A 27,073-nucleotide genomic window follows, 5' to 3' on the forward strand; every position below is an offset into this window, starting at 1 on the left:
TCTCCCGGGCCCGGGACCCCGCACGGCTGCGGTGCCACGGCCGGTGCGGGCACTGCCGCGGGTACCGACACCGGCGCCGGCACGGGATCGCGCTCCCGCGTGCCGCCCGCGTGTCCCGGGCACGCGCGCACAAACACACGCGCGCACGCCCGCGCGCTCCCGGTGCCGCCCGGTGCCTGGGGCGCGCGGCGCACGCGCGGTGCGGCGCGCGGGGATCCCGGCCCCTCGTGCGCGTGACGTCGCCGCGTCTCGCGCCGCTCCGGGCCGGCGGCGGCCCCGGTGAGTGGAGCGGGGGGGGACCGGGGAACGGGGGAACGGGGAGGGGGGGATCGGCCCCGCCCGGCCCCGCCCCGGCACCGTGTGTGTCACCCCGGCCGGCAGGTGACAGCGGCGGGGCTGCGCGGCGGGCGGTGCGCGGTACTCGGTACCGGCGGGCGGTGCGGGCAGCGCGGGCAGGGCTCGGGGCTCGGTGGGTGGCGGAGCGGCGGGGGATACTCGGTGCGCAGTGCGGGGGGTGCGCGGGTGCACAGAGCGGTGCTCGGAACGGTACTCGGTGCACCGTACTGGGTGCTCAGAACGGTGCAAGGTGCCCGGTGCAGGATGCTCGGTGCTGGGTGCACGGAGCGGTGCTCGATGCTCAGAGCAGTGCAGAGTGCTCGGTGCGGGATGCTCGGAGTGGTGCAGGGTGTTCGGTGCTGAGTTCACAGAGGGGTGCTGGGTACACAGGGCAGTGGCCGGTGCAGGGTGTTCCATGCTGGGTTCACGGAGTGGTGCTGGGTGCTGGGAGCAGGATGCTCCGTGCTGGGTTCACGGGGTGGTGCTGGGTGCAGGGTACGTTCTGTGCAGTGCAGGATGTGCTGAGGGTGCCGCAGGGTGCTCGGTGCACGGTGCAGGATACATGGCAGGTGCCACAGAGTGCTCAGCACGGGGTGCTCCTTGTGCCTTTCTCCCCTTGTTCCTGCTGTCTGGCACCCACTCCTCATGCCCCTGCTCCCCTGGCACCTTCCTGGCAGCCCAGCATCAGCCCAGCCGTGCCCCCCATAACCCAAGCATCACCATACAGAAGGGCACCCATAGGCAGGGACTGTCCATCCATCTGGGTGTCCAGAGCTGAACTGGTGTCAGCGCTGCCCTCCCCTGCCAGGGTGAGTGTGGTGGCCCGTGCTGCAGTCAGCTGAGCAGGTGAGCGTCAGGGGCAACCTGCACCTTCAGGTCTTGGTCAGCATCATCCTCTGTTGGCACAAGAGATGTTTGCAGTGCTGAGGCTGGGGTGGCCGTGGGGTGCAGATCCCTTGGCAAAGGGGGTGCAGGTGGGTGCCCAGGCGGCTGCGTTGGCACCTTGCAGCCCACCCAAAACACTGGCGCTGTCCTTGGCTGTGCCCATCTGTCACTTGCCCTGCGTGGCAGGGATGTGACATCCAGTTGTGTCCATAGCAAGCTCAAGTTCCTTGGGACTCGTGGCTGGAGTTGCCATCCTAGCACTGTTGGCAGTGTGTCCCAGGGTGGGCAGTGTGAGCTGGGCCGATGTCCTCCATGGGCAAAGGGGGATTTGCATCACATGGACCTTTGCTCTGTCCCTTGATGTGTTTGTTTGCACACTCAGGCTCTGTCCAAAAAACATCTCACAGCTTGAAACCCCTTAACTTGCCTCCCTTTGCCAGTCAGAGCCACCCTGCCAGCTGCTTGGGTGCACTGTGGGGTGGCGAGTCCCCCCTCAGCACAGCAGTGCTGCTCCCTTCTGCTCGGGCACCAAGCAAGGGTGAGTGCAGAGCTCAGAGTGATTGGTGCTAACAGGTTTCCAAATTTGCTGTTGCTTTTCTGGGAACGGTGCAGCGTGCTCGTGGGGAGCTGTCAAGTGCCAACGCAGGTTCCTGCGAGCAGGGTTTGCCATCCTGTGCCTGGTGGCAGCTGATGCTCGGTGGCTGCTGCGTGAGGCGCAGCAGGAGCAGCCGTGCTGTGGTGCCCACAGGGAGCTGAGGGTCTGTGGGGGGCTCACACAGTGGGGGCAGCAGCTGAGCTGGGGACCATGTGGGTCCTTCCCAGCGTCACCTGCAGCAGCTGGCATTGGAGGGGCATCACTGCGGGGGGATAAGTGCAGAGTTGTGCCCTCCACACTGGTGAGATGTGCCAGGCCAGGGGGTGGGAGCTGCCGTGGGGTCTCCACAGGACACTGATGGACTCACCAGGACAGGGCAGGCCCAGGCCACTGCCGTGCTCTGCCTGTAGGTTTTACAAACTGTATTAGTAATTTCTGTTGCTATTTTAAGGAGATTTTTCCAAAGGCAGTTTGCATTACGGATACGCTGAGCCTTCAGGGATGTGTGGGATGGCAGGAGTGCTGTTAAAATGCAGGGACTGTCAAGAAGATTTTTGGAGAGAGAAAACAAACCCCAGCAGGTGGTTTTATTTGGCACCCTACAGATGCGCCTTCTGATGAATTTGTGATGCCTTGAGGAACCTCAGCCTTGTGCCTCAGCCAGGCGTGTTTCCCTTTGGATTCTGCAGGCAACGAGTGTGCGGAACGCGGGAGAAGCTTGCCATGGTGTTGGCTGCCTGCTTTGGTTCACAACGTTGTTCAAGCCTCTAGTTCTGCAGTTCTAAACACCTGTCTGCCTCCAATTCTGCAGCAATTCTCTCACAGAAGTCCTGTCTCAAGGAGAATAATGCTTTTTTTCCCCCTTTTCGTCTCCAGTCCATCCTGTGCTGGCCTCATGGCGCAGGCAGGAGGGTGTGCTGGGGCTGGCCCTGCTGAGGAGCCTTTTGTCTCCTCACAGGGACAGCAAACAAGAACAGCAGCAGGGGATTGCTCAACCCACAGTGCTCGGAAGTGAAGCAAGTGGCTGGTTCCCATTGTGGATTCCCAGGCCACTGACCCCAAACTGAGACCGGGGACTCCACAGGTGGTTGCAGCGTCCAGATGCTTCTCCATGGACAAGTGACCATGGGTGTTTTAGCTCTGGAGCTGCTGCAGCCCGCAGGCTGCTCTGGTGGGGCAGGAGGAAGCAGCTGGGGTTTTTCCAGTGCTCCTGTTCCTGCTTGGTGCTGGGATGGATCCTGTGGTGTGAGTGGCTGTTCCTGGCAGTGACTGAGCTGCAAGGGGGTTGGGAGAGCAGCTGGTCCCCCTGGCAGCTGTGCTCACAGCTGGCTGAGGGCCAGCGGGGCTGGGTGGCATCCAAGGGAAGGGCACCGAGCAGGGGAAGGGCACCGAGCAGGGGAAGGGCACCAAGCACAAGGCCTTGGTGCCCAGCATTTGCAGATGCAAGTGGCAGCAGAGGACCAGGGCTCACAGCTGGGCTCCTGCAGACAGGAAAGCACTCGGATGTGCCGTGCAGGGTGGTTTGGCTGACAGTCAGCAGCCACGCAGTCTGGAAGGGTTTGGTTCCGTTTCTTCCTTCCATGGTTTCACAAGGGCTACTCCTGTGCTGAGGCTTGGTGGGGTTCATTTCCTGTAATTGCTGGGGCTATGCCAGCACACGGCCTTGGGGTGCCGGTGCTTCCCAAAGTTTCTGGCTTTGTGGAAATGCCAAATGCTTGCCCTTGTGGCATCGGTTGTGCCGAGGCCGTCTGGGCCACAGTGGAGATCCAGAGCCTGGTCCATGCTCAGGGTTCCTGAGGCCTCGAGCTGCAGGAAATGGGACAAAGATGAGCAGAGGGGCTGGCAGAGATGAGGTACAGCCGTGTCCCCTCTCCCCTCACTGCCCATGATGAGCAGCAGCCCCTCTGTCCTCCCTACCTTCCACTCAGACAGTGCCTCCAGTCCTGGGGCTGCCGCTGCTGCTCCTGCATGGGGAAATAAACCACTTTGATTTTGTTTCTTAAGCAAATTTGAGGTTTTGGGGTTTCTCTTGCAGAAACAACTTTTTATTTGCAAATCCTGATCCTTGTGCGTGCAAGAATAGAGCTTGTTGAGACTTAGGGTTTGGCCTGTGGATTGGGAAAATATTTTTTGAAGATACTTACTGTTTTTTCTAGCAGTTCCTCTGACTTCTCTCTCTCCCTATTGTATGGCAGGCTCTGACCACCCACATTCCCACAGGGAATCTTTGTGCAGTTGTGGGAGGGAAGAGTTGTGTTTGCGTTGGGTGTGGTGAGTGAACACGGGGGCTGCAACCTCCAGTTCCCATCGCCCTATGCCTCTCTCCTTTGGGGATCCCTGGGGCATACCCTGGCCCTGGGGTGGGAGTTGGAGGGACCTGGTCAGAGGCATGGGGAGGGCTCATGGAACCATCACAGAATTATGGAATGGTTTGGGTTGGAAGGGACCTTAAAGATCTTTTTGTTCCAACCTTCTGCCATGGGCAGGGACACCTTCCACTAGACCAGGTTGCTCAGAGCTCCAGCCAGCCTGCCCTTGAACACCTCCAGGGCTGGGGCATCCACAACTTCTCTGGGCAAGGGGAACAGGAGGACAGCTCTGTGTCTCCCAAGAGCCCCCTCATCCAGCTCTGAGCAGGGAGCAGGATGGTGAGCTCCTGGGTCAGGGCACAAGGGGAGGCAGCGAGGGAGCGTCTCTCTGGCTGCAGCGTCGCTGCAGTGGCACCTGCGCTGGCTTTGCCTTTGTCCCCCCCGAGGCAGCGACTGCAGAGTAATTAAGGAAAGGTGAAGCTCTGTGGGTTGATTAAAAGTCAGGAGCTCTCTCCAAAGCACAGAGCTCATGTCCTGTTTTGGCACAGGCACTTCCGACGTGGAGATGGAGCTGATCTGGTGGCTCCATCCATCACTGGGGGGTCACAGACACCCCTCCTGCTCCGGTCCCCATCCCTCACAGTCCGCAGCATGGAGTGGGGGGCTCTCCCTTCCCCTCCTGTCCCCCCTCACTCGTCTCGATTCTTCCAGCAGCAGCTCTGCCTCCCCACCCTGCTCCTTGAGCAAAGGGGAGACGTGTCAAGCCCCTTCCCCCAGCTTTGCTGGAGCCTTGCTGGGGCATGGTGGGCATGGAGCCAGGTGCTGGGTAGGTGCCTCCATGCCCAGCTCCTGCCAGCAGCTTTCACTTTGGGCGTTTCATAATTAATCAGCCACTTTGGGCCGAGGGCCGTTGCCGTCCGGTGTTGGCGGGGTGGATGCTGCGGTTTCCATCGCTGGACCATAAAATGCTATCACTGTGCTTGGAATGAGGGACGGGCGGAGGGAAGATTCTGTAAATTGGTGGGATTTTTATTGTTTGAGGAACACTGTAGCATTGAGCGGGATAATAAAATGTTTTGCTAATCATAACAGCCTTGAGGTGATAAACCAGCCGTCCATTTGTGCTGTGAAATGTCTGTGGATTCTTTGCTGATGTGATTTAGAGCCTGTTGGAGCCAGCTGGTGCTCTGTGTCTGTATCCCTGGCCAGGCTCTCTGGGATGGAGTGCTGGGGTGCTCAGCTGGAATCCATAGTGTGGCTCGGGGCTCTCACCTCTCAGGCTTTTCCAAGTGAGAAAGCCAGTGTTCGAAACTGGCACACACTGCCTTAATCCTCAGGGCGTCAGATTCTGATGGTTTATTTTTCTAGGTACCCAGCAGTGAGAATAAATTCCTCCTTCCTTCTGAGCTGATTGTGTGCTAAGATGCAACTGGGGCACCCTCTGTGTGATTTGGGTGCTTGAACACTTATCCTTGCTGACTTTTGACTGTTTCTTTCAGTTTTATTTGGGATTTTTTTGGATTTGGTTTTTGTTGGCAGTGCAACTGCAAACCACGATGCTGCTAGTGCTATTTGGGGATTTTTCCAAGGGGCACAGAACCCTGAAGTGCTCTAAACTCCCGGTGTTTTTACTGTGATTGGCCTCTGGTTCTGGTGGATGTTCTGGGTTCATGGCCTGCAGTGACTTTTCAGCTTTAGTCACCAAACCTGTCCTGGTGTCAGTGGTGCTGCTTTCGCCACGTGGTGGCTGAAAGCAGCTTCTTTTGTTGTTGTGGGTTTTTTTTTTTTGAGTGCTGCAGCTTAATTTTGTGCATATCAAAGTGACTCTGAGGCTCCAGCTCGCCTGCAGCAGAGGTGGGTGCAGAGCCTCTGTTCCACTGCCAGCGCTGCAACATCGATTGGGGTGGGCAGGTTGGACCCTGCTCGCTAGAGATGGCTGTGCCATGGGACCAATCCCGATCCATGCCATGCTGGGGCGGATGAGCACGCGTTGGGGGTTGTGCAATGGGGCTGACGCTGCACTCGGCGACCGCAGCCGCCCCCGCGGTGCCTCCGTGGGCACCCGGCGGGGATCAGGGCTGTCCCGCGCTCGCTGTGTCCCGGAGCTGCTCATCAGAGTGGGTGAATGCTTCGAAATTTGTTGATCAGCTTTTGTTCGGGCTGCCTGGAAACAGATGGAGAGACGCCTCATGTGTCTGTGTGCCAGCAGTGCCAGCAGCCTGTCCCTTCCTGCTGCCCTCAGTCCCCGACAGCTCTTCCCGGCTTTTTCCTCCCAGAGGCTTGACCGCTCTGCTGTTTGCTGCTGCCCCCTCTAAGCAGGATGGGAGTATCCCTGTCCTGCTAAGGGAGGTACCTGGGAGTCATCAGGTGTTTTGAAACGTGATGTTGCCGCCAGGCAGGGACTAGGAGAAAAAGAGCTGCTGTCATGGCCACCACTTGGCAGTGACAGAGTTGGGCTGAGCTCAGGTTGTGATGAAGCAGTTGTCCTCAGGCAAGCTGTGTTTATTTTTGTAAATGAACTGTAGACTACTAATTAAGTAATTAAATATTGCTGATTTGTAAAGATGTGAGTTGGATATATTAGGACATTTCTTGCTGACCACAGTTCCTGCTGCTGTTCCGCCACAAAGGCGCCTCCAGTTCCTCATCCTTTTATTAAGCACCAACAAATTGAGCTCAAATTTTCCAGGCCACACCTACGTCTTTTGGGGAAGCTGCAGTTAGTGACAATCATTTCTGGGAATGTTTTAAAGAAAAAATGCAGCTTCTCATCGTATGGAGCTTCTTGTAGACGCTGTTTTTGCGGTTGTTTTCACGCTTTAAAAAATGGGGTCGATGTTGTTTCATCACTGCAGGTGGTGCTGGGCCCGGCGGTGCTGGCACACGGGGCTGTTCACGGTGCTGCTGGTGGTTTACCCGCTCCCACCGCAGGTGCTGGGTCATGAGGCTGTGGTTGCTCAGAGCTCAGTGCTGGAGCCTGGCTGGCAGTGACACCCTGCGCAGTGTCAGGAAGGAAGTCAGCAAGCGAGTGCATGTCCGTGTGCCTGTCTGTGTGTGTCTGTGCACGGGCAGGAGCTGGAGCTGTTTCCGGAGCGGAGTGTCTTGGGGTGGGCTGTTAAACTGCTGCTGTTCCCTGATCCAGAGCATTTGTGGCACTGCAGAAGTGCATCCAGGGATGCAGATGCTGCTCCGTGGGCATGCAGCCTCATCCAGAGCTGAAATCCCATGGTCCGTGGAGGCCAGGCCAGGATCGAGCAGGAAGCCTGGCAGGGAAGAAGGGCAGCATGTGCACTGCGGATAAGGCCTCCTGAAGTTCATGCTGGGTGGAGTTTCCCTCTGGTTTCTCGTTGATGCTGAAGCAGAGGGGCCGGTGACACTCGATGGCAGGAGAGGAGGAGACTTGAGTGCCTGGAATAGCAATTAATGTCTGTCCTTGAAATGTTCTAAAAAACATCCTCTGAGGCCGGGACACTGTCATGTATTGAGGGGCAGCTGACTGGGAAGGGCCAAGTGGCAGCAGCCCTATGACAAGCCAGCGCCCTGTGCACCCACTGTGATCCTTGGAGCAGAGTGACATCCTCCCATCCTGCTGGGTCCGGCCCCTCGGGGTGCTCTGCTGCAGCACAGTGTCTCTGAGCTGTCCCTGGGATGTGCCTGCAGGATGGCTCCAGCCAAGGCACTGCAGGCAGCTGCCGGGCTCCCCGGGGAGGGGGCAATCCCTGTGGTGCAGGTGCCATGTCCTTGTGGGAAACCTGGTGTACAGGGGTTCGGCTCCCTACCTGGAGGGATTCATGTGCTCTGAGGGGCTGGTGCTGCTGCCTTGGGGGGGTGGTGAGGCTGGAGAGAGCTTTGTTCCTTCGGCTGGAGCCGGGAGGTCCTGGCAGTATGGGCAGCTCCTGGTGCCAAGGCTTTGCTGGGACCACCTTTCCCTGGGAGGGACGAGAGGGAGGCTGTGGGCAGGAGTGGAAGGTGCCAAGGAGGAGAGCACATATGTGCAATAAATAAATCAACATTGTGGCTTCTCTTCCCCATCAGGTGTTCTGGAGGTTGCAGCATGAAGCTCGGCTAGCAGCAAAATGACCTTATGGGGGCAAGGTAAGCACACATGGGTTGTTGGTTCCCCTGGGATGCTGGGTGAATGTTTCACATCTGTCCACACCAGCACTGGTGCCCCATGAATACTGTTGCCTTCACAAGCTGACAGGAGGTGGTGTAAGCCTTGTTCATGCTAATGGTTCATCAGCATGTGAATAGGGAAGGCTCTGTGCCTGTAGGACCTCTTGTCACTCTGCTGTCACTTCCCTGCTGGTTCCCATCCTCCCCCATGCTCTGGGTGCCAGCCTTGCCCTGATGGTGGTGAGGGATGGAGCCCCTGGCTGTGGGTCACAGCCCCTCCCTGTCCCCTGGTGTCCAAGCTGCACTCGGGGGACTTCAGCCTGGGGTTGGCTGCTGGTACTTTGATTTCTGCTCCCATGTCTCCAGTGCCTGCCATGATGTGCTAGAGAAGCCCCCGAGAGCTCCCTAATTCCTGCTGGAGTGAGAAGCTCTCAGAGCCAGTTTGGGAATCTGAACGACTGTTGTCTCTGGAAGGGTTGTCTTTGATCAGACAGCTATGTGCCTAATTATGCCATGATTCCACCACAGTGTCTGCTCTGGAGGAAATGACCCATCCTTCTTCCCTCACAGACTAATGAGCCCCATATATTTTAGGAAATTCTTAACAGAGAATTGCACAAAGAGTTGAGAGCCAGCCAGGCTGTTTGTGGTTGCTCCCATCCGGCTGCCAGACGCGCTCGTGGGTATTGTTCAGCCCACCTGGCACACCGGGATGATCCCACTGGAGAAGTTTGTTCCATTCCAGCCCTCCCAGGGCCTGTGGCTGCCATGCAGGAGCAGAGGCAGAGTCCCAGAGCACAACAGTGAGGAGAAGCCATGCTCCTGTGGGCAGCTTCCTTTTCTGCTGCTTCGTGGATTGAGAGCTTCCCCACACTGGTGGTGTTGGGTGGGAGTGGGGGGGCTGTGTCCCTGCCCACCAGACAGGCAGGACAGTCCCCAGGCACACAGAATCATTTAGGTTGCAAAAGACCTTCAGGATCATTGAGTCCAACCTGTGACCCATCACCACCTTGTCAACCAGACCAGAGCACTGAGTGCCACATCCAGTCATTTCTTGGACACCTCAGGGGATGGGGGCTCCACCCTGAGCAGCCCATTCCAGTGCTTGACCACCCTTTCTGTAATGAAATTCCTCCTGATGTCCAACCTGAACCTCCCTGGCAGAGCTCGAGGCTGTGTCCTGCTTGTGGTGCTGGTACCACAGCCCCCGGCACTCAACACGAGCACATGAGTGAGTCCCTTTGTTCCCTCTGCAGCTCAGATGAAGCTGCTGGAGCATCTCGGTGGGAACTGCTCCCTGTCAGCTGGTTTTTGGGAGAACAGAGTACTTCTGTGCTCCAGCCTCCTTTCACACTGCAGCCCTTCCTGCTAATTAGCCTGTCTTGGTCTGCATCACCCTAATTATTCCAGTTGGCCCTAAATCCTGGAATCCACTGCCATCCTTTGAAATGGGTCTTGTGGCATTTGCATTTATTTTTGGGTGAACATTTGAATATATTTACATGACTGAAATAGATGAAGATAGCAGGAAGGAGCAATACTTACCTTGTTAATGGCTCTGACTCTGCTTGGTGCTGCAAAAATACCAGAGCTGTTGGGTATCCCTCTGATCTACATCCCAAGAAAGCCACACACTTTTATCTGAGACCTGGGGATGCAGTTGAGACTGTTTAACCTGGGTATGTCACTGAGCAGCTGGCCAAGATGGACCAGGTAGTAAAGAGCCACAAAAATAGTTTGGTGTTGATGTTACTGTGCTGCTGGGCTGGGAAAGTGTGTCCCTGGGCTGGGGAGGGGTGTCCCTGGGCTGGCACAGGGGCTCTGCCTGGGCAGAAGTGGATAAAAACCGAGTGGGCGGATGGGAACAATGGAGTGGGATGTCAGGGGCTGGAAGTGGGGAGCAGAGCAAGTCCCCAAGTGCTTGGAAGGGAGGGCAGGGGCAGGGAGGCTGCCAGGCTCCGGGCTCTCTCCTGCCTGCTCCCTGCTCTGCACGGGCCGCTGCGCAGTGTGCTCCTTCGGGGGAAGAGTTGATAGGAGAAAACACTTTTCTGGAGCAGTTCTTTGGCCTGTCAGCAAAACAGAATGCACGGACGGCCCGTTCCTTCCACTCCATTCAGCTCCCGCCCCAGCCACATAATCACAAAGAACTGGAAATCCTGGGGTGAGCCCAGGGTAGGATTGCAAAACCTGCACTCGCAACTGGGGCGGATGGGGGGAGGGGGTGGGAAGCGGTGCCAGCCTTCCCGGGAGTCCCTCTGGGCACGCAGCAGAGCTGGGCACTCGCAGAGGCTGCAGCCTTCCTGCTGGATGTCCTACCGAGCCCTGGAAAACCCAAAGAGTCTTCATGCCAGATGAAGTTTCAAGGATTTCTCCGTCAGGTCAGTCTCCGGAGGCAGGGCAGGGTGTTGAACACTGTGTGTAGCTGTTCACTGTCAGATGGTTGAGTTTCTCAGTGTTTCATTCTAACGGCTTCTCCTGACTCTGACACTTAAGATTTGCATGAGAGGCGTTTGTTTTTCTCTTATTTCAGCTTCCCCCTCCCTTTTGACCGCAGGGTTAAACTAAAGAAAATGTAGGAAGGAGGCAGGTGGCTGAAATGTGAGCAGTGGTGGAGTGCTGACTCGGGTTTAGGAGGAATAACTTTAGAGAGGGTTTGGGCTTCATCTGGGATGCAACAGGCTCTCTGTAAAGATTTTCTTTAAGGACTCAGTGGGTATACATGGCCCCTCCTCTCCAAAACATTCCTAGAGCTTTGCTCCAGCTGTAAACCTGTGTTTCTGGGAACACAAACAGCACAGAAATTGTCTCTTTGGGTGTGCACTGACAGAGACTTTAATTACCTGCTGGGTGGAAGGCATGGAGTCTGGGAGTTGCTGATAAGTGAAGGAGATGATGAAATCCTGAATGGTGTCAGCATCCCGCTGGAGCCAGGCTGGATTCTGGGCTGGAGTGTGGGTCCTGCTCCTCTGACCATGCCATTTCTCTTGCAGATGCCCGTGGGGTTGGACACTTGCTAGCTGAGAGCTGAAGTCCCCAGCCTGTGCCCAGGAGAGCAGGATGCGGGTCACCATGCGGAGGGTGCTGCTGGTGCTGGGCTCGGTGGCTGCCTTGATGGTGACTCTGCACCTTGGCCATCAGGTTCTGGAGTGCCAGCAGGTCCTGAGCGAGAGGAGGCACAGGCTGATGAGACCCGAGAACGAGGAGCTGGTCATGATGGACGCCAACCACGTCGAGTACCGTTACAGCAAGGACATGCCCCTGATCTTCATCGGGGGGGTCCCACGCAGCGGCACCACGCTCATGAGGGCCATGCTGGACGCCCACCCCGAGGTGCGCTGCGGGGAGGAGACCCGCATCATCCCCCGCGTGCTGGCCATGCGCCAGGCCTGGTCCAAGTCCGGGCGGGAGAAGATGCGCCTGGACGAGGCGGGGGTGACAGACCAGGTCCTGGACGCCGCCATGCAGGCCTTCATCCTGGAAGTGATCGCCAAGCACGGCGAGCCCGCCAGGTACTTGTGCAACAAGGACCCCTTCACGCTCAAGTCCTCTGTCTACCTGTCCAGGCTGTTCCCCAATTCCAAATTCCTCCTGATGGTGCGGGATGGCCGGGCCTCAGTGCACTCCATGATCACGCGGAAAGTGACAATCGCGGGCTTTGACCTGAACAGCTACCGGGACTGCCTGACCAAGTGGAACAAAGCCATCGAGGTGATGTACTCCCAGTGCCTGGAGGTCGGCCGGGCCCGCTGCCTGCCCGTCTACTACGAGCAGCTGGTGCTGCACCCCGAGCAGTCCATGCACAACATCATGAAGTTCCTGGACATCTCCTGGAGCGACACGGTGCTGCACCACGAGGAGCTCATTGGGAAGCCCGGCGGGGTGTCGCTTTCCAAGTGAGTCTCAGCTCCTTCCTCAGCTTTTCAAGAAGCATTTTCATTACACGAATCAGGTCAAGGCTAAAACTGGGGGCAAAGCTGTGTTGCTGGTGTTTGTGTGTGATTTTTGGGGGCAGAAGGAGCAACACATCAGTTGTACTGCAATAGGGTTTGTGTTTCTGAGTAAGAGATGGCTTTAATGCTCCCAATCTGTTGTACTCCACAGAGCAGCTTGTCAAGCAAGGATTTCAGGAGCAGGTGACTGTTTAATCTCTCTTGACACTGCAGAAATTATTTCAGTCTCTAATTTGGAAAGAACTGCTTGCTCTGAAACGTGAGCTCTTTAATGCCTCTTTCTCTACCCGTCCTCAGATGCCTCCTCAGTGTGATTAGTTGTGCTGCAAATGATGATGAGCAGCAGTTCTTGCCAGGTCTGGGGCTGGTGTTGCAGAATCAAAGCAACCCCTGCTCCGTGGAGGCACACCCAGCACTCCCTTCTGGCCTCTCTGTGTCTTGGGGGGTGTTTACCTGCTCCCACTTTCTTTTCCTCTTTTAATGCTTTTTCTTTTCTAAGTGAAAGGCTTAAGTCAGGCTTAGCAAAATGTAATCAGCTGTGTAAGGGAATTATCCGAGTCTCCGTATCAATTGCTGGTGCCCCGGTGGTGAGGGCAGCAGGAGCCAGGGGGGATGTGCAGCTGCTCCGGTGCTCTGGGATGCCGTGGGTGTGCAGCCGGCTCTGCTTCCCTGTTTGCTCTGAGGAAATCTTGCCCAGATTCCTTAAACAGATAAGATTTTGGATTTCCCTAGAGGCCCTGTGGTGCATCTGTGCTGCGGCCCACACAACTTACATTATTTTCCTGTAGTAAGGAGAGGTGTCCTGGTAACACTCTGACCCCAGTGAAGGATGAATCCCCCCTCTAGGACAAGAGGAAGCAGTCTCAAGTTGTACTGGGAGAGATTTAGATTGGATCTTTTGGAAAATTTCTTCATGGATAGAGTGGTCAGGCATTGGAACAAGTTTCCCAGGGCGGTGGTGGAGTCACTCTTGCTGAAAGTGTTCAAAGACACGTGGATGTGATGCTTAGGGGCACGGTTAGTGGTGGCTTTGGCAATGATGGGGGAACAGCTGGAATTGTTGATCTTAGAGGGCTTTTCCAGCCTTAACGATTCCATGATTCTATACAGGGGGACCCCACCTCTGGGGCTGTGCAACCCCCTGCCGGGTGTGCTCCCCCAGATCAGGGCTGTGAGGGGACAGGGTTGCCCTGGGACTGCCCCTCTGTGCCTCACCCTGGCTCTGCCTCAGGTGTGCCTGGCAGGTGATGAGTGTTTGTGTCCTGGGAGTGGAAGGGACATGTTGGGGCTGGTCAACCTGGAGAAAAGAAGGTTGTGTAGAGACCTCACAGCACCTCCCAGGATCTGGAGGGAAGCCAGTGAGGGACTGTTCATCAGGAACTGCAGTGACAGGACAAGGGCGAATGGCTTCAATTTCAAATGGGGGAAATTTAGGTCAGATTTATGGAAGAAATTCTTCCCTGTGAGGGTGGTGAGGCCCTGGCACAGGGTGCCCAGAGAAGCTGTGGCTGCCCCATCCCTGGAAGTGTTCCAGGCCAGGTTGGATGGGGTTTGGTCTAGTGGAAGATGTCCCTGCCCATGGCAGAGGGGTAGGATAGGATGAACTCTAAAGTCCCTTCCTACCCAAACCAGTCTGTGATTCGATGTTGAGGTGACAGTGAAGCTGGCTGAGGCTGTTCTGTGTGACCCCAGCACGTGTGTGAAATCCAACTTTAGTGTCTTTTGTTTTTTTTTTTCTTTTTTTTCCCCAGGATAGAAAGATCCACAGACCAGGTGATCAAGCCGGTGAACATGGAGGCGTTATCTAAATGGATCGGGCACATCCCGGGGGATGTGCTGCAGGACATGGCCCACATCGCCCCGATGCTCGCCAGGCTGGGCTACGACCCCTACGCCAACCCCCCCAACTACGGCCACCCCGACCCCCTGGTTGTCAACAACACACACAGGGTGAGTGTCACCCCCATGGGGGAGCAGAGCCAGGGGGCTCACAGAGCCCCTGGAGCAGAGGAGGCTGCTGAGCCAGGTCAGGAGAGAGCAGGGGGGAAACAGACATAGAATCCCAGAATCACTGAGGCTGGAAAAGACCTCCAAGACCACTGAGTCCAACCTGTGCCTGATCCCCACCTTGTCACCCAGCCCAAAGGACTGAGTGACACATGGACACCTCCAGGGATGGGGACTCCACCACTTCCCTGGGCAGCTCCTTTTAATGGCTGACAACTCTTTCTGTGAAAACATTCCTCCTGATGTCCAACCTCCCCTGGCACAGCTTGAGGCCATTTCCTCTTGTCCTGTTCTTGTTCCCTGGGAGCAGAACCCAACCACTCCTGGCTCCCTTTCCTGTCAGGGAAGGTCCCCCCTGAGCCTCCTTTTCTCCAGGCTGAGCCCTCCAGCTCCCTCAGCCACTCCTGATGCTCCATACACTTTCCCAGCTCCGTTCCCTTTTCTGAACACGCTCCAGCACCTCATTGTCTGTCTTGGAGTGAGGGGTCCAGACCTGGACACAGGATTTGAGGTGCAGTCTTCTCCTTGGGAAGGCTGGGAGTGGCTGACAGCTCCCCTGAGGTGATTCCAGCCCAGCTGTGTGTCCCGGGTGGAGCCTGATGGGGCTCATGCTGACGGTGCTGCCGATGGTTTTGTGGTGGTGTTTGTTTGTGGTGCTGTGGCAGATCCTGACTTGTCCCTCCCTGACCCAGCCCTGCTCCTGAACCCCGGTGTGGGCGTTCCTGGTGTGTGCTGATGGTTTCTTTGGGCACTGTACCCTGGCTGGGACCTGGGACAACATTCTGGCTGTGCTGTGTCTGTGTATAGCTCCACAGCCACTCCCGTGCTCTCACCAGGAACACACGTGGAGGCTTGGAATGCCTTTGGGCAAAACCAACAGATTTTTCCTTTTTTTTTGAATATTGACTCATGTCCCTGGAGCAGAACTGGAAGGAAGGAGCTGCAGTCCCAGCCAGCAGTTAGGAGGCAGAGGGAGGTTCCCATGTTTGGGGTGGGGCTCTGCAGCCCCCCAGTTCCCTGGGACAGTGCCCATGGATGAGGTGTCCTTTGTCATGGTGGTGGGAGCAGGGTGGGACCAGTCCCCAGGGTGCTGTAGGCAGGCAGGGAAGTGGCAGCACTGACTGGGAGGTGGGAAGAGCTTCCCTGGAACTGCTCTGTACTCCCAGCACTCTGGTGTCTCTCACAGCTCCTCAGTGCCTGCTGAGAGCTGTCCTGGGACACGAGTGGTTTGGGGTAACATCTACCCTGGGCAGGGTCAGGGCCACTCTGGTCTCTGATATGGACCTTTCAGTGTTTTTTGGATGAATTTGGAGAACTGGCATGGTGGTAAAACCAAAACGTTGTCCCCTCTCAGACTAAGGGGGGAGTTGGGAATTGCTTGTGTCGGTTCCCTGCTCCCTGTCTTTATAGTCAAAAAGGATGAAACCTCCCGTTTTTGCCCCAATATGACCCCATGATGTAGATCAAACTCCCATCAGGGTGTTCCACCTGGTTCAGGTGTCCTGGGACATGGGACACATGGAATGGGGTGGATTGGCTGGTGCTCGTGGAGCCACTGCCCCAGAAGGGTCACTCCAGGTTCTCTTTCCCACAGGTTTTAAAGGGGGATTATAAAACACCGGCCAATCTGAAAGGTCACCTGCAGGTAAGAGTCTGGTGTGCCCTGGGGGGTTGTGTTTTTGGGTTAATCTGGGGTGTCTGGTCCCTGGCTCCCTCCTAGGGGTGTCTGCAGGCTGGGAATGTCCCTGCTCCCTTCCCTCAGGGAACGTCCCTGCTCCCTTTCCTGGGGAATGCAGATGGTGGCTCAGAGCTGACCCTTCTGTTTCTGGGTTATTTCAGGTCACTCAGAACACGTCATCTTCTCACTAAGAAAATTAATGATTTCCAGGTAAGACCCTTTTAATTTTGGGATTTGGGCGAATCTGCCCACATTGCTCCAGGATTGGCATTTGGTTTGTGTAATTTCTGTGGATTAGCCAGGGCTCCAGGCACGCTTCTGATGCCAAAGATCATTCACAGTTGCCTTAGATCTTCCAAACAATGCTGCTGTATGGGACCATTTGTCAGGATTTCTCTTCCTGAGCTCTGGGAACAGGCTTAAAGCAGCCAAATGAGAATCAGCCACTTGGGAGGGTCATTGCTGCTTGTCCCCACAGGCAGCACAGGGATGGGATGTGGAATGTGTGGATGGGCTGAGCTGTTCCCCAGCTGCCTCCAAGGACGTGCCATGGACCTGAGGAAGGGGATAGAAAACAAAGGGAAACATGATGGGAAACAAAGCTGCTGCCTTGGGCTTCTGCTCCAGAGACAACTGTTGACGTGTTGGATGTTTTTCCCTCTCTACCGTCTGCGCTAAAGCATAAAATGTCATTTTTGGTACTAAAACTGGCCCTTTGAAAACTAATTCCTGTGTAAAAGCAGTCGATTCGGCTAGAAGAAGATCAGAAGTGCTGAGAGAGGATCAGGAATTGTGTGTCCAATGTCCTGGGCTGGGATTTGGTTCCTTGCTGACTGTGTTTTGTGTCACAGGGGCTTTAAACCATCTGTTGGGCACTGCTGTGCTGGTGTGTGGGATCCTGCTCCGGAGGGGATCCTGTTCCCAAGGAGATCCTGCCCCTGAGGGGATCCTGCCCTGTGTTCTCCCTGTGTTTCTCTCTTCCAGAACGTTGCAAATGGCCTTTTGTTGCCCAAGAAGGAAGAGTTTGCACTGGCCCGTGGAAATCGGTTCTCCAAGCATATTGCTTGCTCCTACTGTTGCCAAATGACTGCGCTCCAGGAATGTATTTGCATTTATTTGCAAAGGCCAAATGTGCTCCACAGCGGGAATGTCCTCGGCCTCTCCCAGCGCTCCGTGGGAAAAGCAGCTGTGGGAATCCAGGCTTGGGGGTGGCGGGAGGAGGTTCCGTGTGTGCCGTGGCCGAAGGACTCATTACATCTCGTGTCAGTGTCTTGTGACGCCGTTCCCTGTTCCTGGGAACAGCCCTCCCAGCGCTGCTGTTCTGTATTCCTGGGGTCAGGAACAGCCACCCTGGTCCTGCTGTTCTGTATTCCTTGGATTGGGAACAGCCACCCTGGTCCTGCTGTTCTGTATTCCTTGGATTGGGAACAGCCACCCTGGTCCTGCTGTTCCCTATTCCCAGGGTGGGGAACAGCCCTCCCAGCCCTGCTGTTCTGTATTTCTGGGGTTGGGAAAGCCATCTTGGCCGCACTGTTCCCTAATTCCAGGGTTGTGAACAGTCATCCTGGGCCTGTTGTTCCTTATTCCCACGGTTAGGATCAGCCATCCTGGTCCTGCCATTCCCTGTTCCCAGGCTCAAGAACAGCCGCCCTGTCCCTGCTGTTCCCAATTCCCAGGGTCAGGAATAGCCCCCTGGCCCTGCAGAGACTTTGTGGTGCGCGTGCCCCCCTCCCCACACCCCCTCCCTGACCCTGCAGAGGCTATTGCAGAGTTAATATATGGCCCCCCTGCCCCCGGTGTTGGACACCATTAAAGTGTTGGTTTGATATTTAATATTTAATGTTTCAATATTTGATATTCAACAGCGCGGGCTCCGCCTCCCCCCCATACTCCGCCGGGCCGTAGAGTGGCGCTGCGGGCGCGGCCCAGGCGCGGCCGCTCCGCCCCTTGCGACTCTATGGTTTGTAGCGGGGTTTGAGCGTAACTGGAAGTAAACCGGAAGTGAACGGGGCTCATCCGGTTTAGCGGCGCGGCCGGAGCTGTCTGGGGATTCCTGAGCGGTCCCAGAGGGTCCTGGGGTGTCTGGGGATCCCTGAGCGGTCCCGGAGGGGCCGGGGGTGTCCAGCCGGGGGTCCCTGAGGGGCTGGGGGTCTCCGGGCCGGAGGCCCCGGCGCTGCCGCGATGTCGATGTCGCACCTGTACGGCACGGACGGTGCCGATGGCGTGGAGATGGAGAGTTTCGAGGTGTCGGACTGGGACCTACAGAACGAGTTCAACCCGCACCGGCAGCGGCACCGCCAGACCAAGGAGGAGGCGACCTATGGCGTGTGGGCCGAGCGCGACTCGGACGAGGAGCGGCCGAGCTTCGGCGGGAAGCGGTACGGGCGGGAGCGGGGCCGGGCCGGGCTGTGCAGCCCCGAGGCTGCCCCGGGCCGGGCAGCTCCCCCCGTGCCCTACAGGTTTCTCCTTCCTGGGGAGCTCCCCCCGTTCCTTTTGGGTTCCTCCCGTTCCCTGGGTATTCATCCGTTCCCTAGAGCTTTCTCCTTTCCGTGAAGATTTCCCCGTTCCCTGAGGATACCCATGCTGTGGACACCCCCCTGAGCAGCCCAGCCTGGCCCGGGGCTGCCTTTGGGACCCCTCACCTGCGGGACTTCCCCTTTGCTCCCCGTCCCTGCAGTCCGGGGAGATGGAGGGGCACAACCAGCGTCAAACAGCTGGACCATCTTTAATATCTCATTTTGGGCGGGTGTAAGGCACAGCAGCCCCCAGGCTCCCCCAGGAAGGTGCTCTGGAGCAGCGTTCCCTGACGGCGTGTTTCTCAGCTCCAGGGATTACTCCGCCCCCGTGAGCTTTGTCAGCGCCGGACTCAGGAAGGCGGCGGCCGAGGAACAGTCAGACGAGGACTCGGATGAGGATGAGAAACCTGGGAAGCAGGAGGAGATCCCCAAGGAGTTCGTGCCCAAGAAGTTGAAAACAGTGAGCTCTCCGGGAAACTTTCTGACCTGTGTAACTAATGTGTTTGTGAAACTGTAGCCAAAGCAGTGAAACTACAACAGAGCACTAAAAAAGGGGGAAATAATTAAACCAGAAACCCAAACCTGTCATTAAGGGAGGTGTTTTCTCTGGCTTTTGTATAATTGATAAAATAGCAACCATAATAATAAATCATTGATCTAATGATGTGGGGTTTGTGTTGTGTTTTAACAGGGAGGAAATTTCAAGCCCAGCCAGAAAGGCTTTGTAGGGGGCACCAAATCTTTCATGGATTTTGGCAGCTGGGAGAGACACACTAAGGGAATTGGGCAGAAGCTTCTCCAGAAGATGGGATATGTCCCTGGAAGAGGTCTTGGGAAGAATGCTCAAGGTACTGTCAGTGTGTTTGGTTGTTTATTGTTAACTGGTGATGTGGAGAAGAGAATGGATTCCTTAAAGAAATGCCAGCCCAAGGTGGCATAAACTTCACTGTTATTTTCCTGCCTCTCTTGTAAATGATTCAGGTCCTGTGGTGAGAGTCAGGCGTGTTAAAATTGGCCCGTGGTCATTTATTCCTCTTGGTATTTTGCAAGAGAGAAAATATTGAACAAAAATTGGGATTTAAATTCCAAAGGATATAAAACTCCTCACAGAAAAAGAAATGTTATTTTATTTGGCAGAATAAAAAGGCAGTGAAATGTGGATGGGAATAATACTGGGCTTTGGCATTTTGGTGTGTGCTGGGATTAAGTGATTTTATAGGAAATTAGTGAGGTGGTGGAAGTACCCCAGTGCTGGGGGCAGAGTGCCAACGAGGGGCTTGGTGCTATTCTGGTAACTGGTAGGGAAAACCTGGCTGTTGTGCTCCCCCAGCACACAAACTGCTCCTCCTGACCCCTCTCCATCCTCCCAGGCATCATCAATCCCATCGAGGCCAAGCAGAGGAAAGGCAAAGGTGCCGTGGGGGCCTATGGCTCTGAGAGGACCACTCAGTCCCTGCAGGACTTCCCTGTGGTGGACTCAGAAGAGGAAGCTGAGGAGGTATTGGTGTGATTCTTCTGTATCTGTTTCCCTGCTGTGCTGTGTGTACAAACTTCAGTTCTCTTGTTAGTTTCTGTGTCAGAGAAAACTGTTTGGGCTCATTTTAGGTAAGAAGCCAAAGATTGAGCATGTTGATTTAATTTAGACAGATTTTTCATGTCACTGTAATGTTTTTTGTTGGGTTTTGTCTCAGAGTCCCACCTACAAAAAGTCCCCCCAGGTAAATAGTCTTTGTCTTTTATTTAAATTTAAAAAAAGACCACAAACAACCCTGTAAGCACAGGCCATAGGGTGGGTGACTGACCCACAACATCTGTGGTGCTTTGGCACTCAGCTTCACCACTTCCCAGTTATTTTCTGTACAGAATTCCTCATTGATCTGATGGTTATTGTCCTGTAGAAAGAGGCAGCTTTGGGGCACGGCAAAGAGCAGCTCCCACAATTTCCTGTTGTTTTGTTCAGGAATTTCAGAAGGAGCTCAGTCAGTGGCGGAAGGACCCGAACGGAGGCAAGAAGAAGCCCAAGTACAGCTATAAGACAGTGGAAGAGCTGAAAGCCAAGGGCAGGATCAACAAGCAGCTTGCAGCCCCTCAGAAGGAGCTGTCCCAGGTCAAGGTAAGGCTGATACCTGAGAGGTGACACCTCTGAGAAACACTTTGTCCACTTTGGTGTCAAGGGTACATTTTAGCCACCAGTAACCTTGGTAAAGCCAGTTCTAGGAGCTGCCTGTGCAGCCTTTTGGACTCATCACTGAACCAGGTAATAGCCCCCTGTGTCACCTGGACATCAGGTTTGGTTTAAAACATGCCAATTAGATTAAATGTGGGTGGGTTTGGTTTTTTTGAATTGCAAGTTGTTTAATAATTGTTTCACATTAGTCATAGATCAACACTCACCCACTTCTGAAAGCACAGTTGTCCTTTTTGGGATTATGCAACTAAACACATGGTTTGAACCTTCTTCTACCTCAAGGGGACAGTAAGGGATTTGTCTGGTGTGTACTTAGTAAAATTATTAATGTAAAATTACGGTGTCTTTAAAAAAGGTATAAAAGTACCTGAGTGCACTAACTAATAGAATACTAATGGCATGATCACTGCTTGTAGAATTGCTCAGTGAAACTGAGATGAGATGGAGGAGACTTTTCCAGCTCTGATTCCAGGTTGTCCCTTATTCATTCTAACTCCTCACGTCTGGAGAAGGCCATTGTGGAGGCAATCCTCTCCTGGAGATACAATGTGTATTAGCAGCCTCCTGGAGTAATTAAGATTTTAATGTGGAGTCAGGGATTACCTCCTTTAAATGTGTTCAGAAAGCAACTGGATGTGGCACTCAGTGCTCTGGTCTAGTTGACAAGGTGGGGATGGGTCAAAGGTTGGACTCGATGATCTTGGGGGTCTTTTCCAACCTCAGTGATCCTGTGATTCTGAGATACAATTTTATTTAAGACCTGTTTGTCCTTGTCTGTTGGCAGGTTATAGACATGACGGGCCGGGAGCAGAAGGTTTATTACAGCTACAGCCAGATCAGCCACAAGCACAACATCCCAGATGACAGCCCCCAGCAGCCCCTGGGCAAGGACTCCAAGCCCCAGGGGTTCGCCCTGCCTGAGCTGGAGCACAACCTGCAGCTGCTGATCGACATCACGGAGCAGGAGATCATCCAGAACGACCGGCAGCTGCAGTACGAGAGGGACATGGTGGTCAACCTGAGCCACGAGATCCAGAAGATGTCCGAGGTGCTCTCGCACGAGGAGAAGGCCATCAGCAACCTCAGCAAGGTGCTGGACATGGTGGAGGAGTGTGAGAGGCGGATGCAGCCCGGCTGTGAAAACCCTCTGACCTTGGATGAGTGTGCAAAGATTTTTGAGACACTTCAGGACAAGTACTACGAGGAGTACAGGATGTCAGACAGGGTGGACCTGGCAGTGGCCATAGTTTATCCTCTCATGAAGGATTATTTCAAGAACTGGGATCCCCTCAAGGTGTGTGTTGGGTTATCTGCAGTTCTCACTTGATGGCTTCAGCAGTCTTTTCTACTTTGTCTTAAGTGTCCTGGTCTAGTGGAATGTGTCCCTGCCCATGGTAGAGGGGTGGAAGGAGATGAGCTTCAAGGTCCTTTCCAACCCAAACCAGTCTGGGGTTCTGTGATTCTAAATTCCTGATCAGTCTGGTGAAAAAGAAAAGAAACAAAACCAAACCCTGCTCTGTGCCCCCTCTCAAACATTTGCTGAGGAGTTTGTAAGGTTAAAATCAATCCCTTTTATGAATGTTGGAAAGAAAAAGTAGGTGAAAAAAAGTCTCCAGTTGTTTTTTAGCAAAAGTAGGAGAGGTCTGTCTGTCAGGTATCACAGATGCTCAGTCAAGTCTCAATGCCATTTAGGCTGGGATGGGTAAGATAGGCTGGCCCTGTGAGGGGTGAGAATGGTGGCTGTAGCCCAGCACACCATCAGCCTGTTCTGTGCAGGTCCCAGCTGAAATTAATGGAAAAAGATAAAGACCTTGACCCCGAGTGCCTTATCATTCCCAGGACTGTTCCTATGGCACAGAGATCATAGCCAAGTGGAAGAGCCTTCTGGAAAATGACCAGCTGTTATCCCACAGTGGGCAGGACCTGTCGACGGATGCTTTCCACAGGTAAAGAGCAAATGAACTGTACTTTGTGCAGCATCTTCACATGCTGTTTCCTCAGGGACAGAAAAGAGCAGACACAAAGGAGCTTTCCTTACAGTTCCCTTGCTGTGCCTGTTGAAATCCAGCTGCCCTCTACAGAAGAGAAGCAGCTTTAACTAACAGTTCATATTTGATTTATTTAGGCCTGGGTTATACCTTTGAGCTTCACTTTGATTTAATTGTTTGGGTTTTTTTCCCAGACTGATGTGGGAGATCTGGATGCCATATGTCAGAAACATCGTGGCACGGTGGCAGCCAAGGAACTGTGGATCCATGGTGGATTTCTTGGATAGCTGGGTAAATGTTGTTCCTGTGTGGATACTGGATAACATTCTGGATCAGCTCATCTTCCCCAAGCTACAGAAGGAGGTGAGAGGAGAGGGATGGGTAGAGCGAAGCCATGCTCTGAACCAGTGTTTGAATTCCAACTGGAACTTCTAAAACACCAACTGACTGATGGATAGAGGAGTTGGAGGTTGCATCACGGCTCCTTGTGCTTCTGGACAAGACTTGCTGGTAATGGATGGACTTACTTAATCTTTTTTGTTCCACCTCAAGGTTGAAAACTGGAATCCACTGACGGACACAGTCCCGATCCACTCCTGGATCCACCCCTGGCTGCCCCTGATGCAGGCACGGCTGGAGCCACTGTACTCTCCTATCAGGAACAAGCTGGCCAATGCCCTGCAGAAGTGGCATCCCAGTGACTCCTCTGCCAAGCTCATCCTTCAGCCCTGGAAGGATGTGTTCACTCCTGGTTCATGGGAGGCTTTCATGGTCAAAAACATTGTGCCTAAACTAGGTGAGACAACCAGACAGTGCTGAATTTTGGGAATCTGCTGGTTGCACTTTCCTCTGACACCCAGGAAAGATATTCATTAATGTGGGTGCCAATGTTACTTCAGAGAATGTTATTAGCAAGGTTAGACCAAGCTTCCCTCTTCTTTTCTGCTACCAATCCCATGAAGAGGCAGACAGCTTAGAAAAGTACAGGAATTACTCTGATTATTCTCTGTGTCTTCTGTCTTACTTTTTATAAAATTATCTAATTCCTCTGTTCTTCAACTAGCAGGAATATCTGACAGCTGTCAGGTAGGACCAAGCTGTAAGATGTCTCTCTGTTGCTCCTGAATTCCTTGGTCTGTGCTAATGCTTTCACATCATGAGTTTTGTAACGTGAACTGGCTCAAAGGCTAAAAACCAGTCAAAGGTTTTAAGTTTCTGAGTTCTGGCAGCAAACTGTAGTTACTGGAGGAGGAAATGCACTGTTTTGGTGGCAGGATCAGCCAAAGAGTTTAAAAATCCCCAGTGTCCCTTAGTGCAATAAATAGGTGCTCCTCAAATCATGTGTGTTGGTAGTGAAAGATGTCAGGGAACTGATAAACCTGAGTCAGGTTCTTTTCTAACTCTCCTTCCCCTTTCCCAGGGATGTGTTTGAACGAGCTCATCATCAACCCTCACCAGCAGCACATGGATGCCTTTTACTGGGTGATCGACTGGGAGGGGATGATTTCTGTCTCCAGCCTTGTTGGGCTGCTGGAGAAACACTTCTTCCCAAAGTGGCTGCAGGTGAGATGCTGTGAGGACTGAGGAAAGAGGTTACTGGGGACTGTTTTAGTGACTCCTGACTAGGAATTGCTGCCATGATGCTGAAATGGGCTGATTTCCACTCACAGCTCTGTACCCATCAGAGCAGACTGTCCTCAGATTGTCACAGCATTTCCTTTTAGTGACAGCTCAGTAATAAACTAAGTGGCCTCAAGCTGAGCCAGGGGAGGTTCAAGTTGGATATCAGGAGGAATTTCTTCATGGAAAAGGTGTCCAGGCATTGGAAGGAGCTGCCCAGGGAGGTGGTGGAGTCCCCATCCCTGGAGGTGTTCAGGGAACAACAGGATGTAGCACTCGGTGCTCTGGTTTTGTGACAAGGCGGGGATGGGTCAAGAGTTGGACTTGATGATCTTAGAGGTCTTTTCCAACCTGAATGATTCTGGGATTCTGTGGCAGTGAGACCTCTTTTCCCCAAACCTGTGCTGCCTTTGACATGTCCCTGTGTTTTGCAGGTGCTCTGCTCTTGGCTCAGTAACAGCCCTAACTATGAAGAGATCACCAAGTGGTACCTGGGCTGGAAGTCCATGTTCTCAGACCAGGTGTTGGCACATCCCTCCATCAAAGACAAGTTTAATGAGGCTCTGGACATCATGAACCGGGCTGTGTCCTCCAGCGTGGGTAGGTGGCTCATGGGGGTGGCTCTGTTGCTCTGGGATGGCAGCAAGGCCACGTGTGGCTCCTGGGAGGCTGATTTGGGATGGCCCTGCTGTCAGCATGGCAGCAGCTCCTATGAGCAGTGAAAGTCGATATGCTCTGCCTTGCTGTGTCCTTGGAGGTGCTGCTCAATTGTTCTGTGCTGCACTGAAGCAGAAACAGTTTTGGTGGCTGCCTGGACCATTAAATGACTGATTCTGTTCCAGCCTTGCCCTGTTACAGTGGATTTCCTGTCAGACACCCTCGTTTATGGGTTGACTTCTAAAACTGTAATTTACTGGCTTTTTTTCCCCTTAGAGTGAGATTACTGGTTCTTTTCCTTAGCTTTAGAACAGTGCCCTCTCCTTCCACATGACTCTCCCTGTGACCTAAAAGAGATTGTTAGGACTTCACAGGGAATTACACTGTATAAAAGGGAAGGCCATGCCTGAGGGAGCAGCACCTGGAATTTGCCGTCTATCAAAGACTGAGATATCCTATCCTGAGCTCCTCTTGCCTTCTTGCTGTGTGACAGAGTCACAGGTGGCTCAGGAACTTATCCAGGTGGGTTTGGAATGTCTCCAGAGAGGGAGACTCCACACCCTCCCTGGGCAGCCTGTTCCAGTGCTCTGCCACCATCCATGGAAAGTTCTTCCTCAAGTTAAGAGGAAATGTCTGTGTTCTAGTTTATGGCCATTGCTCCTTGTCCTATCACTGGGCACCACTGAACAGAGTCTGGCACCATCCTCACACCCCTTGGAGATATTTGTGTGGATTGATAAGGTCCCCTCTCAGTCTCCTCCAGACTAACCAGGCACAGCTCCCACAGTCTCTTCATAAGGGAGATCCTCCAGACCCCAAACCATCTTTGTAGCCTCTGCTGGACCCTCCTCAGCAGTTGTCTTGAACTGTGGAGCCCAGGATTGAACACAGCACTCCAGATGTGTTGATGTCTATGTGTCCTGGACAGAGTTACCCACAGACCTTGCACTGGGAACAGACCAGGACCCTGTTCTCACTGTCCTGTCTCCCACAGGGGGGTACATGCAGCCGGGGGCCCGGGAGAACATCGCCTACCTGACACACACGGAGCGGCGCAAGGACTTCCAGTACGAGGCCATGCAGGAGCGGCGGGAGGCCGAGAACATGGCCCAGCGTGGCATCGGCGTGGCTGCCAGCTCCGTGCCCATGAACTTCAAGGACCTCATCCAGACCAAGGCCGAGGAGCACAACATTGTGTTCATGCCTGTGATCGGGAAGCGGCATGAGGGGAAGCAGCTGTACACGTTCGGCCGGATCGTCATCTACATCGACAGGGGCGTGGTGTTCGTGCAGGGGGAGAAGACGTGGGTGCCCACCTCCCTCCAGAGCCTCATCGACATGGCCAAGTGAGGCCCTGCTGGGGACCCAGAGACCTTCCCGGGGAATAGCTTTAGTGTAACTCTTAGAATAAAGAAGTTACAGGTTTGTAAATAGTGAAACTGAAGCTGTATCCCAGAATGGTTTTCTGTTCTGGAAGAGCTGTTCAGGCAGTGTTGAGAGCAGGTTTCCCGATCTGGAAACCCAGGCTGAGGGAGGAAAAAGGAGTTCCAACACATGTGCAATTGCCACCTGTGACAGAGGTTCAGCAGCAGGTTAGAAGGGAACATGGGAGGTGATTCCCTGATCCCAGAGATGAGCAAGGGCTGGTCTAGCTGAGTCCCAAGGGTATCCAGTGACAGATGTCACAGCTTCTGCTGCCTGTGCACTGCACTGGCAGTGAGTTGCTGTCCCCATGGCCCTCACACAGTGGGCTCCTCTTTGCCACATGCAGCCAGGACCTGTCCCACCTCTCTCCCTCAGCCTGGTGCCTGTGCTCCCTCTGCCCTGTCAGTGCAGAGCTGGAGCAGGGAGATTTCTCCCAGCAAACTCACAGAAGGTGCTTTGGGACCACAGTGGTTCAGGGCACACAGAGGAAACCCGAGGCTTATGTCCCTGGAGGGAGCTGACCTGGTTGTTCACTGAACAGATGGAGAACTGAACTCAGCAGCACTGAGCAGCTCTCAGAGCTTTTACAAGCCTGCACTGGGAACTAGATATCAACACCTCCAGCTGCTAATTCCTCTCAGATAATTTCCTCTTCCTCATGCTTTGAGATGTGAGTAGTATGTGCAAAGGCCTTGAATTGTTCATGCAAGGGGAGAGAATCAAAGAGCACTCACTGCAGTACAGATGGTTCTGAAGGCAGGTTTTAGGGGAATTAGTTTGCTGTAGTTCAGTGAGTGCAAGTC

The 27,073-nt window shown here is 54.3% G+C and overlaps 2 protein-coding genes across 6 annotated transcripts; both read left to right on the forward strand.

Moving 5' to 3' along the window:
• Window positions 1–198: 198 nt before the first annotated feature.
• TPST2 (tyrosylprotein sulfotransferase 2) lies at window positions 199–17,711 on the forward strand. 5 transcript variants are annotated; one of them, XM_051785568.1, is made up of 7 exons: window positions 199–279; window positions 8,161–8,220; window positions 11,232–12,134; window positions 13,943–14,141; window positions 15,793–15,843; window positions 16,038–16,086; window positions 16,861–17,711. In XM_051785568.1, exons 3-6 carry the CDS (start codon window positions 11,299–11,301, stop codon window positions 16,065–16,067), a joined length of 1,116 nt encoding a protein of 371 aa, XP_051641528.1. In that variant the 5' UTR covers window positions 199–279; window positions 8,161–8,220; window positions 11,232–11,298; the 3' UTR covers window positions 16,068–16,086; window positions 16,861–17,711. The 5 variants fall into 5 exon arrangements, with proteins under 5 accessions (XP_051641528.1, XP_051641531.1, XP_051641530.1 ...); XM_051785571.1 differs by having other exon boundaries at window positions 270–381; XM_051785570.1 differs by lacking the exon at window positions 199–279 and adding an exon at window positions 368–424.
• Window positions 17,712–17,864: 153 nt separating this feature from the next.
• Window positions 17,865–26,284, forward strand: TFIP11 (tuftelin interacting protein 11). The gene is made up of 12 exons (XM_051785555.1): window positions 17,865–18,254; window positions 18,699–18,852; window positions 19,084–19,240; window positions 19,763–19,890; window positions 20,353–20,505; window positions 21,365–21,874; window positions 22,420–22,526; window positions 22,763–22,931; window positions 23,121–23,364; window positions 23,989–24,131; window positions 24,623–24,788; window positions 25,840–26,284. Exons 1-12 carry the CDS (start codon window positions 18,058–18,060, stop codon window positions 26,193–26,195), a joined length of 2,484 nt encoding a protein of 827 aa, XP_051641515.1. The 5' UTR covers window positions 17,865–18,057; the 3' UTR covers window positions 26,196–26,284.
• Window positions 26,285–27,073: the final 789 nt, after the last annotated feature.

Source organism: Manacus candei, unplaced genomic scaffold (genome assembly GCF_025592945.1).
Source record: "Manacus candei isolate 608988 ecotype Guabito, Panama unplaced genomic scaffold, ASM2559294v1 h1tg000020l, whole genome shotgun sequence".
In the NCBI taxonomy this organism is placed as follows: Eukaryota; Metazoa; Chordata; class Aves; order Passeriformes; family Pipridae; genus Manacus; species Manacus candei.

Bases quoted from the DNA above. Each gene is read 5' to 3' on its own strand.
- TPST2 (XM_051785568.1), top strand. From the start codon at position 11,299: ATGCGGGTCACCATGCGGAGGGTGCTGCTGGTGCTGGGCTCGGTGGCT. The intron at 12,135-13,942 runs GTGAGTCTCAGC...TTTTTTCCCCAG, and splicing joins GGCGGGGTGTCGCTTTCCAA to GATAGAAAGATCCACAGACC. The intron at 15,844-16,037 runs GTAAGAGTCTGG...GGGTTATTTCAG, and splicing joins ATCTGAAAGGTCACCTGCAG to GTCACTCAGAACACGTCATC.
- TFIP11 (XM_051785555.1), top strand. From the start codon at position 18,058: ATGTCGATGTCGCACCTGTACGGCACGGACGGTGCCGATGGCGTGGAG. The intron at 22,527-22,762 runs GTAAAGAGCAAA...TTTTTTTCCCAG, and splicing joins TCGACGGATGCTTTCCACAG to ACTGATGTGGGAGATCTGGA. The intron at 24,132-24,622 runs GTGAGATGCTGT...TGTGTTTTGCAG, and splicing joins TCTTCCCAAAGTGGCTGCAG to GTGCTCTGCTCTTGGCTCAG.